The following is a 12,095-nucleotide window of genomic DNA, read 5'->3' on the forward strand; positions in this document are numbered from 1 at the left end:
CAAGTCCAACACAAAGAGTGGCGGTGGAGATTCCCCCACAGTAGCCCATGGCCTGGCCTGTAGGGATGACAGCTGCCTCTTTACCCATCCGTTCCTTAGCCCTTCTATTAACTGCCAACATGGGTATTGATTAGTGCTGACTGTGGTGGTTTTGTGATGTGGACAAGTTTCCACCAGGAACTAAATTGAGACCGCAGCCTTATTCCACATGGACTACTGAGCAGCCACCAGAAGGTACCGGCTTTCAGTTACTACTGCCAGGGTCTGTGTCTTAGATGTGAAAGGTTCCATCTCTCACCACCAGTCACCTGAAGCGTCCAGTCCAATGATGAATTGGTTTATTTTTGCTCTGAATACACTGACTGCACAATGAGAGAAATGGCAGCTATGGAAGCCCCGTGGAGAATGCTCATGATCTCAGGGCTGACTGGAGTATGACAGGAAGGCCTCAAAAGCTTCCCAGTGTGTTCCTGTTGACACATTTCTCCCACTAGAAAATATACACCAGGAGTATGTCACACACGCTGAGATGATGACATTCATCTTTATGACACTGGGTGACCTTGTAATGAAGAAGTGGTGCAGCCAGGCACGACCAATGACTCAGAGCAAGTGCAGATATATTTCAGGATAGTTGATTGACACAACTGCCCATCTTTAAAAACCTCCCTGGATGGAAAACCCATCTGCTCTTTTACCTACTGCTCCTAGCCTGCAGAGATACTGTGTTGCTCTGAAATGGCCTTACAAATCCTGCCCTTCCTATAAGAAAAGAGGACAGGCAGGGAAAAAACGGCCAGAGAACAAAGGCTGGTCAAAACAGGGAGAGGGGTGTGGAATGGGAGACACATTTTCAGCAGCTCTGGTGTCCTCAAAGGCCATACACACAGCAAGAATATTTTTCACCTGGAATACATCTAAAATGTCCACATGTTGCCAGTTATGCTGAAATCATCGGTGTGGAGATAGTGACAGAGCAGCAGGAGCCCCTAGCCCCTCCGTACAGAAGCTGATGGGTCAGGATAAGTAATGGCCCCCCCTTGGCCCATAACTGCTTTTAGCCCCCCCATCAGGAGTGCTTTTCTAGGTCTGATTTTCTGAGGTGCAGAAGTCGATGGGAGCTGCTGTTCAGCCCCTCTGAAGGCCAGACCATGTATATTTTAACATTCCCATGGAAGTGCCTGAAATGCATGAACAGTTCTTTTTATACATTCAGATTCCCTATGAAACTCTGTGTTAAACGAGCATTCTGACTGCAGTGATGCACAGGAGATGGCAACGTTCGCAGCCTCTGCACTGTGCCTTTGTGTGCTCGCACGGTGAGAGGGCTTTCCTTACATGCTCGTGTACTGTTGCTACTGCAGATTCCCAGCCCCGGCCAGGACATGGTTGGACAGTGCCCAGTGAGTGAAGAAGTGGCGAGACATTTCTGTTTAAATAACTTCTTCAAATAGAAGCAAAGAGGAAGGCTTCATGCAGCACCATCACCTCTCACTGCTCAGTGATCGTCTTCAGGGGAAATGGATTACCATTACACTGGTTAAAAATAAATCCACTGGCTGTAATCAGTGCTCTCCGAGAAATTCTCTTCACCCTCACTGTTCACTGAGTGCCTCGTTCCCTGTATGTCATCTGTCCTGCGCACACCGGGCCTGATTGTCCTCTCCCTTCACTGTTTATTTGGAGTAACTCTGATACTATTACTCCCTGTCTCAGAGAATTTACAGTCTAAGCAAATCTAATCTAAGGACTTTGACTGTTGTCAGTGGGTGCTTGAAAATCAGGCTGCTGGTTCAGGATCTGTAGCAGGGTGACGACTCACTGCTGCGGCACCTCCTGATGGTCGTCCAGGGAATTAGCTCTTTCCACTCAGGAGCGCCCTCTGCAGGTCAGTGTCTCGCTTGCTGCAGGACCTGAGTGCACCTTACCTCGGGGTTCCACCCCGTGCAGTACCCACAGTCTTGCTGGGTCTCCCCTCCCTGGGGAACCCCCAACCCCCTATCCCCACCTCACCTCAGTCTTGGCTACTGCCAGTCACCATCTAGCTCCTGCTCACTGGGGCTGACTGCAGTGTAAAAGCCACTCGTAACAGGCAAGGAGGGTTTGGACCTGCTGCCTCTGCCTATCCATGGGCTGCCCTCTGCAACTCCAGTACCCTTCTGTGCCTTTAACAAGGCCTGCAGCCTGGGGGTTTTCAGGCCAGAGCTCCCCAGCTCCTCTGGCCTTTCCCCAGCCCTGCTCCACTTTAGGTCTGCTGCTCAGCTCCCAGCAGCCAGGCTCGTCCCTCTCAGCATCTAGAGAGACATTCTGCTTGAGCTCCAGCCTAGCAGCCCCTTTATAGGGCCAGCTGTGGCCTGATTGGGGCATGGCCAAGCTGCGGCTGCTTCCCCAATCAGCCCAGGCTTACTGGTTCCCCACCCCAGCCCTCTCGCTGGGCTGTTTTAAGCCCTTCAGGGCAGGAACGGGATTACTGCCCCGCCACAGGTACCTATGTAGGCTAATGTAGCCTGCTGTTGTGCTGGGACCCCTGTCCATCATGCTGAATCCTGTCTCTCCATTTCCCTGTGCTCCCCTGTCTGTACCCATCTATTGTCTCTTGCTATAGTCAGACCATAAACTCCTTACACCTGGGCTTGTTGTGTGCGTGTACAGTGTCCAGCCCAAGGGGGTCTTGGTCTGCAACCGGAGCGCCTAGGTGTAGACACCCGCATATGAAAACATTGGCCTCACTCTATGGTGAGACAAAGAATGAGCCAGGCAGGTTCAGAATAGCTTTGCCTCCTTCAGGAAAGGACTTAAGCCCCAGCTGTAAAGTTCAGCAAGGGCTGAAGTGCTTTCCTGAACAGGGATGCTTTGGTCACCTACTGGTTACTGCTGTGTGCGCTGTGAACGCTGACTCCCTTTAGTACATCAGGTGATCCTTGTATTGGTAAAACAATCTACTGATCATGTGTGAAATCTGATCCCCAAAGCCTCCTCACTTGCCAAATTCAAAGGGATTCTCCCTAGAACACTGAAAGGCACCTCGCTAGCCTTGGGGCTACTTCCCTGCTAAATGGCTGCTTTCTAACTCCACCCACTTCACTGCCTCCAAATAGCAATACACAACTTCTTTGTCTTGAGAGTACTGTACTTGGAGCCTCAGTTGGGTTGGACATGGGGATAGGGGGTGTGATGCAAGTCCCCCCCCCACCGCCAGGTCTGGAGACAGGAGGCAGCTGTCTGTCTTGCATGGGAAGAGTGAAACCCACACCTTAGGAACCTGTGATGCATTCAGAAAGCAGTTAATCATCCATTAGCAACTGCCACTCCACTACTGCATACAAAGGGCTCGGAGCTGCCACCTTAATTCCACAGAGTAGAACAGCATTCTGCAAGGAGTCCCCTGGAGTTTACTGGGACGATTTGAGGAGCAAGGGAAGTGTTCAATACAAGTTAAGGTGGCAGAGCTAGGCCCAGAATAATTACACCTACTGTACAGCAGTCACTTGGGATAAAAGAAAGAGAATGATTTCAATAAACCTTCAATGTCCCCTCCTGCAAACAGAAATGTCTTGGCTTCACCTTTGCATTTCTGTTAGCTGTGGGAGCCCATTCCCCGGTGACAACCTTCTGTTCAACTGACATTATCTCCCCATTAATTCAACTCTCCCATTTCAATCATTGGATGAAAAAAGTGAGGAAACAGTATTAGGTTTTACCTGATTCTTAAATGCATTTCCCAGGCAAGATGTTATCATAAACAGCAAGACTTTAATATGAATAAAGAGCATCTACTACAATGTATATTTATCTCCAGAGCTGTTACCAGACTTTTCAGGGACCTTGTGCAGGTTTCTTTAAGGTCAGTCCTGCGGGAGCCAAAGATCAATTTTCTATCGAAGAGACAAAGGGATCAGAGGTGGCCAAAGTAAACAAATACATGTGGCCCACACAGCTCTGCGCTCACTCCTCTTCAATATGCGGGGGAGACCAACATGCTATTCCTATCTCCAGCCTAGTGGCCGGATGGAGCATTGCAGGCCCGGGCCACCCCACCCATATTAAAGAAAAGGGTGGCTTCCATCTGTGGTTCTAATATGAGCCAAGTCTGGGTGCCTCTGTCGTACAGATAGACAGAGAGCCCAAGGGAACTAGGACTGGAGTCGATTAGAAAAAAAACAGTCTCCAGCTTGAATCCTTCCGATGGTGCTGGATGTAATAGTCATGAAAATACAAGAGCATCATGAGGGGAGGACCCAAGACCAGACTGGTCCACATGAAGATGTTGCCAAAATTATCACCAAAAAGCCTTTTCATTAGACAAGCCAGTGGGACCTGTAGGGAGAAGCAAACACCAGTCACTAACAATAGGCTTCCCAGTAGTTTCTACCATTTTCTAAATGGTGTAAGTGCCCTTAACTAGAGAATAGATTCAAAATGAATTTGCTTTTATATAACAATTACTCATTTTATTTCTAACACGTCCCTTTGCCAAAGTGTCCTGAGCCTGTGCAGAATAATAAAACAATTAACAAAATCATTAAAAATACCACCTGCTAATAGCTTAACAACTAAACAGTCACAAGGAGAAAGAAAGGTCCTATACAGAGAGCCAACAGATGTCAAACTAGAAGTCACTGTTGGAACAGAAGGGCTTGAAGATGGTTTTTAAAGGTAGGGAGAGATTAAAGAAGAAGATTTCAGGGGGGGGGAACAAATTCAGCACCACACAAACCATCATAGCAAAAGAGCGATCGTTACATTGAGGAAATTAACCCTCAAAATGTAACAGGTTTTAAACCCAGGTGGAGCTATAGTGTAGAACAGGTGGCCTGAGCGAGTTTTACTGAGCTGGTTACAAGACCACAGTAAAGTTTCTTCTTGTTGGCTTAAAAAGATTTTATAAACTGTTCAGGGTTAAATTACTGCAGAATTTGGCACATTTCTTCTCAGATTGCCAATGGCTCTAAACATGAAACCAAAGAACAAGGAAAAATTTCTCTGTGAGGGGTTTAGAAGCCAAGACATCTGATGTTTGGCATTTTTTGCCATAAAAATAAAACGGGGGGACAGGTTTTTTTAACATCTTTACTGCATGTCAGAAAGCGACAGCTCAAAAACATTTTGTCGCGTAGCTCCTCAGCATGAACACCAGAAACCCTGGACTTGGCAAAGCTTTTACTCGTGGTTTAAACTAAAAAGCTTCATGCCTTAATTATAGAGATCATGGCTAGTTAGCAACAACAGTACAAAGAGCTTGGTAACCAGTCCCCTGTTAGATTTACATTCACTGGCAGAGTTTCCATCTTAGCATACCTGAGCTGCCATAGCAAAAAACATCCAAAACCGGAACATCTTCAGTGGGATGGCAATTAGATACTGAAAAAGACAAAAGCAGGGATCTGAGGTGCACTGCCCTGAAGGAGACTACGAGACTCTGCTCTTTACTATAATAAGCAGTGGATATGGGAGTGTGATGGGCCCGATCCTGACATGATTTCAATAAGGCTTTTTCCTGAGGAAGGAATGATGTTGATAAATTCCCTTCATAGTCAAAGGAGTGAAGAAGGGGAAAGAGAGCCTCCTGAGATGCATAGCTCGTAAAGAACTACCAGCCTAGTACACTGACCATAGGGACCAGGGTGGGGCAAAGGACAGCCAGCATTGCTGGCATCAGCCTGAGCTCACGTGCTCTGTCTAGTTCTAAAGCACAGTCATTTGGACAGCTAAATGCCAAGCACCAAGAGTATACACAAGGAAGTCTCCTTAGCCCTCCGGCCCCGTCCCTGCATGCAGCAGCAGCAGTATGGCTTGCACATGTGCTGGGCTGCCTCTGGCCAGGGCCCTGTCAGGCTTGGGCCTAGTTCCCCCATGACAATCTGACGGTCTCAAAGCAGGTGTTTCTGGTGTCTCGGGCAGCTGTAACTGCACCTATGCTGCACCCTGGCCATGGAGGCAAAAGAGGCTGTGGCAGGTGGGTTAAGTAACAGGTCATGCAGCCATCCACCATCTGCAGGAATAGGATTCTTCTACTATCCCCAAGGCTGCATGAGTCCACAGGAGCAGACACCTGAGCAGGCTGTTCAGAACTGGGCTCACAGTGCCAGTGCAGGATATTGAGTGACTTAGAACCTTTGTTATGAAATGTTAACACAATGGAATTTCCCAGGGGCCCAGTGCTAGAGTTAACCTCTGAAATGAGCGAGAGAAAACTGGGAATGATGAAAGCAGCACAGACCTTAAAAAAAACCTGTGCACCATCAGCACTGTGGGGATCATCAGTTACTAGTGATGGATTTTTCAGTGGGAAAGAGTCCCATATTCAAGGAGTTAATTATTCCAGAAAAAATTTTAGGCTGGGAAGTTGGCATATCTACACCTGCTAACCTGCCTCAGTAGCACTTACCTCTGGCCATGCCCTCTTTTTAATGGACCACACCCCATTTTATAGCCACCTCTCTTACGAGGCCCTGGGTCGCTGTCTGACTAAGTGGAATGAGACTCCTTCTGCACACCTGATGAATTCCAGACTGGTGAAGCTTAGCCTACTTTGGCACTTAAGCCCATTTTCTGTCTAACTTACACTCATAGACTCATAGACTCTAGGACTGGAAGGGACCTCGAGAGGTCATCGAATCCAGTCCCCTGCCCTCATGGCAGGACCAAATACTGTCTAGACCATCCCTAATAGACATTTATCTAACCTACTCTTAAATATCTCCAGAGATGGAGATTCCACAACCTCCCTAGGCAATTTATTCCAGTGTTCAACCACCCTGACAGTTAGGAACTTTTTCCTAATGTCCCTTGCTGCAGTTTAAGCCCATTGCTTCTTGTTCTATCATTAGAGGCTAAGATGAACAAGTTTTCTCCCACCTCCTGATGACACCCTTTTAGATACCTGAAAACTGCTATCATGTCCCCTCTCAGTCTTCTCTTTTCCAAACTAAACAAACCCAATTCTTTCAGTCTTCCTTCAGAGGTCATGTTCTCAAGACCTTTAATCATTCCTGTTGCTCTTCTCTGGACCCTCTCCAATTTCTCCATATCTTTCTTGAAACGCGGTGCCCAGAACTGGACACAATACTCCAGTTGAGGCCTAACCAGTGCAGAGTAGAGCAGAAGAATGACTTCTCGCGTCTTGTTTACAACACACCTGTTAATGTATCCCAGAATCACGTTTGCTTTTTTTGCAACAGCATCACACTGTTGACTCATATTTAGCTTGTGGTCCACTATGACCCCTAGATCTCTTTCTGCCATACTCCTTCCTAGACAGTCTTTTCCCATTCTGTATGTGTGAAATTGATTGTTCCTTCCTAAGTGGAGCACTTTGCATTTGTCTTTATTGAACTTCACCCGGTTTACCTCAGACCATTTCTCCAATTTGTCCAGATCATTTTGAATTTTGACCCTGTTCTCCAAAGCAGTTGCAATCCCTCCTGCCACTGACATTGCCAGTACATTTAGTCCCATAAGCTAAATGCTTCTCAGCTTGCATACCCAGGCCACACAGCCCAGACTGGGGTCTGTAGAAGAGAGACCAGTAGAATCTTCGTAGATTTCTCAGTTTGAGTGAATGATCTGTTAAAAGTCAATGACAGTCATTTGTGGTCTCAGGACAGTGCCCCCTTGCTAATGCTTAGAACTGTCAGATCAGCGCTGTTGTGACCTACCTCACAGAAACATGCAGAGAGTAGGAATACTGTCATTCGGGCCTGCCACTTGTCGTAGCCGTGATGCAGCAAGGGCCTGTATACATGTCTATATACACGAGCCAAAAGAAGAAGAGTTACTTACATTGTTTCCTGGTCAGTCAGCCATTAATATCTGTATTAGTCCGACAGAGCTAGAGATGTAGCTTATACCAGGGTAACTCCACTGAAGTCATTTGAGATACTCCAGATTTACACCAGTAAATAAGTGCAGAGTTTGGCCCACAGGAAAACTAGTTTGATTTACAAAAGCACTATTCATTAGTTTCCTGCCCTTTCACCCTACGCAGTGACAGAAGGAGCTAGGGAGAAGGCTAACTGCACTGAACTGGCTGTTGCTGGTAAGTTGCAACCTTCATAGACTCTCCTGGGTTCTGTGAGCTTCCACATGGATTTTAGTAGCTTACTGGTTCCTCCATATGTTTCAATGAACATGCATCAAAAAGATAATTAGGCCGAGATTTTCAAAAACGGGCTATTCATGTTGCTTCCAAGTTCATATTTAAGGTACTGAAAATGAGTGGCCTGGTTTGATTTTCAAAAGTGCTGAGCCCCAGTATTGCCATTGAAGTCAGCTGAATCAAAATCAGGCCACTTATTTTGCTACCTAAATATGAGCTTAGAACCCCGTTTTGAAAATCTTGGCAATAGCTTTTACCTACAAGAGTGACCCTGCTTCTTGCACAGTACATTGGTGGAGAGCAGCGTTAAGAAGGTCAGGGGGTATGATTCTCGGCACTGTCGGGGTTAGAAAGACCACACAGCTCTTCAGACTGGTTACTCTGCTACTGTGGCTTAGGCAGCACAGGATCATCATAACAAGGAACTCGGTCAGGTCATGCCCAGGTAACATGCGAATGGAGTAGCACTGGCTTTGTTGGGAGCAGGAGTCACTTTAGCACAGGCTCCAAATATTACAGGTTCCTAGTAGACTAACAGGTCACTATTTATCCTTCCAAAGTTAACGAGGCTTTTAGGCTGGAACACATAATCGCCTGTTCAGCCCTTTGAACCTGTACCGGAAGGTACTATAAGAGCTACCAGTTTCAATGGACATTGACTAGACACAGAATCTATTTGTTTGAGATGTAGAACCAGATAAGAGCCAGTGTACAGCTGAGATAGTGCAGCTGAGATAGGGCTGCATGCTGGGGAATCTTCAGTGCTAAGGAATCCTTTCTCCCAACCTGCTACTGCAGCCTCAATAGCCCCTGCCGCCAACATAGCCCATCTGCACAGGGAAAGTGACTGGGAATGGCAGACCCACCATTCTGCACGTTCCCTGGCCCATCCCTGACCAGCTACACACTGGCGTGAAGCCTCAAGGAAACCCTCATGGCGCAGGGGTCTGTGATGCAAAAGGGTTCCACACTCCCTGATGAGCAGGAGGTTCCCAAATTGCATCCCCCACAACTGGAACTGCCCAGACCAGAACCCCCTGCAAACTGCAGAGGGGACAGGGTTTGTCTATGGGGTTGCTGTATTATTCCTGAAGATCTCATTCTTAGCAGCACACGCTAGATTCTTACAGTTATTTTAAAGCGTTGAACTTAACAAAACTATTACATTTCCTTCACTACCCTGCTATTCCTCCACGACCACCTGAAATTTAAAGCGCACCTATTAATTATGCCTAAATGTCAAGGCTTTATTGCAACACCTCAGAGTTAAATTTCAAGCCAGCAGAACTACTGGTGTGAAACAGCAGGCGAGTAGACCCATTCATGGTGATTTAAGCCTTCACAAAGAAAATCATTTATTAATTATTATTATTATTATTATTGATTCCCAGCAGCAATATTTCATCTCCTAAATGAAACCGAATCTTAACTGAAAAATGCAGAACTCATTTTTGTACCTGTCTAACCACTTGTGGGCGGGGATATTCCACCTGGACCAGAACTGTAAGATGGAGTCTGCATTCCTACAAGAACAGAACAAGCAGAAGGGACATCTTTGTATAGCACAGAAGGAAGAGCATACTCCCATTCTACCGGACACACATTTTTCAGCACCAATTTTGGTTCACCAAAAATCAAAATGCAGCTCAGTCAATCTGCTGATACAACTGCATTTTCCATGGCACTACTGAAATAACCTCCGGATAAGGACTTTGGTGTTCTCTGTAATGCAACCCCTGGAGTCAGAAATAAATGCAGTGCTTGCTATTTACAGTACAAGCGTTTAAAAAAAATCAAGTGCACCCTGGAGTACTGTACAGTTAAATCCACTGACTCTCACATGTAACTACTCTGCAGTTGATTTGCATGCATATATCCCTCCAGTGGTAAGCTCATCATTTGTACCAGATCTAGAACTTGGGAGCCAATTATTTCACACTGAACGATGACACATGATTAAGGCTATGATTTAATCACAGGTATTTTTAGTAAAAGTCATGGACAGGTCACAGGCAAGAAACAAAAAATCACAGCCCTTGACCTGTCTGTGGCTTATACCATAAATACCCATGATTGAATGTTGGGGGGGGTGCTGCTCCAGCCGCCACTGGGGAGGGGAGCCCCAGGGCCAGCCACTGCTCCAGCTGCCTGGGACGGCTGCTGGCAGCCGCCAACCTGTGGCTGCTCCCGTTGGTCCCAGGACTGCTGCTCAGGCAGTCCCCAGTGCCAGCTGCCTGGGGCCACCAGGGCACCGGCCAGTGTGGCTGGCCCCAGGGCCAGGGCAGCTCCAGCAGCAGCTGGCTGAGGGGCTGTCCGAGCGGCTGGCTGCAGAGCCGCTCCAGTAGTGTTCAGTGTAGCTGGCCCTGGGACCACCTGAGCAGCTGACGCCGGGGTAAGGTGCTTGGGCGGCCTTGGGGTCAACCACACCAGCCACTGCAGAAGTCACGGAGGTCGCAAAAAGCCACAGAATCTGTGATTTCCGCGACCTCCGTGACAAACACGGAGCCCTACATATGATGTATTCTGCTAGGCTATGAAACCATTAAATGCTGTGTGTGACAGCACAGGCGCTGGCCTTTTAGGCACTCTGGCTTGCTGGGGATATCTCAGTGTAAGCAGAGAGCTGTGCAGCCTTAAAATCCCTAGTCGGAAGGGAGTGAGATGTGAGAGAGAGGTGACACTGGGAGCTGGAAGCCTGAACTGGATGCCCTTGGTGGACCATGGAGGGGAAATACAGGTGCAGTTGCCTTGAACTGTGACAATGAGTTTAATACTTTAGGTCTCTCATTGTCAATGAATCAGTTATCAGACTTAATTGTAGAAAGGAAAGGCTAAGGTATTGGGTATGGAAACGTACAGGGAAGAGAGAGCCCTGAAAGCCAGTCATTTTTTATTTCAGCTAAATTCAGTATCTAAAAGAGCTGCAGAGGTTAGCGTGCCTCCTCCAGATATTTTAAAGGATGACTGAGAATGGCAACTCAATTTTAAAAAATGAAAGAAAATAGCCCCTTCTTCCTGCAGATCTCACACCTCGTATTTTCTAGACCTGATCAGCATGAATTCTTGTACGTTTTGTAAAGATGCCGCAGGGCATAATATCACTTCAAACTTTTCAGTGTTACCTAATTTAACTGGCAGCCATTCCTACTTTCCCTTTTACAGCTTTGGCAACCTGAGATAGGTGGATAGTCAATCAAAACGATGACGAGGTATCCACCACCTACAGCACTTCCTGCCTCTCTCCCACTCTTCTGGAGTGTAACATTCTGGTTCTCCTGACAATGCTTATACCAGCAACAGAAGATTATGCATCCAAACGGAACTTACTCTGATGACACTCTATTGTGGCAAGTATCAGAGGGTAGCCGTGTTAGTCTGGATCTGTAAAAGCAGCAAAGAATCCTGTGGCACCTTATAGACTAACAGACGTTTTGGAGCATGAGCTTTCGTGGGTGAATACCCACTTCCTCAGATGCATGTAATGGAAATATCCAGGGGCAGGTATATATATGTGTGCTAGCAAGCAAGCTAGAGATAACGAGGTCAGTTCAATCAGGGAGGATGAGGCCCTGTTCTAGCAGTTGAGGTGTGAAAACCAAGAGAGGAGAAACTGGTTCTGTAATTGGCAAGCCATTCACAGTCTTTGTTCAATCCTGAGCTGATGGTGTCAAATTTGCAGATGAACTGAAGCTCAGCAGTTTCTCTTTGAAGTCTGGTCCTGAAGTTTTTTTGCTGCAGGATGGCCACCTTAAGGTCTGCTATAGTGTGGCCAGGGAGGTTGAAGTGCTCTCCTACAGGTTTTTGTATATTGCCATTCCTAATGTCTGATTTGTGTCCATTTATCCTTTTCCGTAGAGACTGTCCAGTTTGGCCGATGTACATAGCAGATGGGCATTGCTGGCATATGATGGCGTATATTACATTGTAATATACTCTTACTCTATTGTGGTTCTCTTGAATGCTGTATCTATGGAGCTAGCTTACATTTAAGCATCTG

At 46.9% G+C, this 12,095-nt stretch overlaps 1 protein-coding gene across 6 annotated transcripts in view; it reads right to left on the reverse strand.

Annotated features, from left to right (window-relative positions):
* Positions 1–3,733: 3,733 nt before the first annotated feature.
* The window catches only part of LOC127034283 (diacylglycerol O-acyltransferase 1-like), a 48,214-nt gene continuing 39,852 nt past the window's right edge, over positions 3,734–12,095 (reverse strand). For 5 of the 6 annotated variants that reach the window (XM_050922977.1, XM_050922979.1, XM_050922978.1 and 2 more), the window contains 4 exons: positions 9,556–9,621; positions 7,659–7,746; positions 5,299–5,361; positions 3,734–4,317 (listed from right to left, as the gene is read on the reverse strand). In XM_050922977.1, coding sequence (XP_050778934.1) covers positions 4,150–4,317; positions 5,299–5,361; positions 7,659–7,746; positions 9,556–9,621 — 385 coding nt within the window. In that variant the 3' untranslated portion in view covers positions 3,734–4,149. The remainder of the gene's footprint in view (positions 4,318–5,298; positions 5,362–7,658; positions 7,747–9,555; positions 9,622–12,095) is intronic. The other variant, XM_050922980.1, reaches the window with a different exon arrangement.

Source organism: Gopherus flavomarginatus, chromosome 14 (genome assembly GCF_025201925.1).
Source record: "Gopherus flavomarginatus isolate rGopFla2 chromosome 14, rGopFla2.mat.asm, whole genome shotgun sequence".
Lineage (NCBI taxonomy): Eukaryota > Metazoa > Chordata > Testudines > Testudinidae > Gopherus > Gopherus flavomarginatus.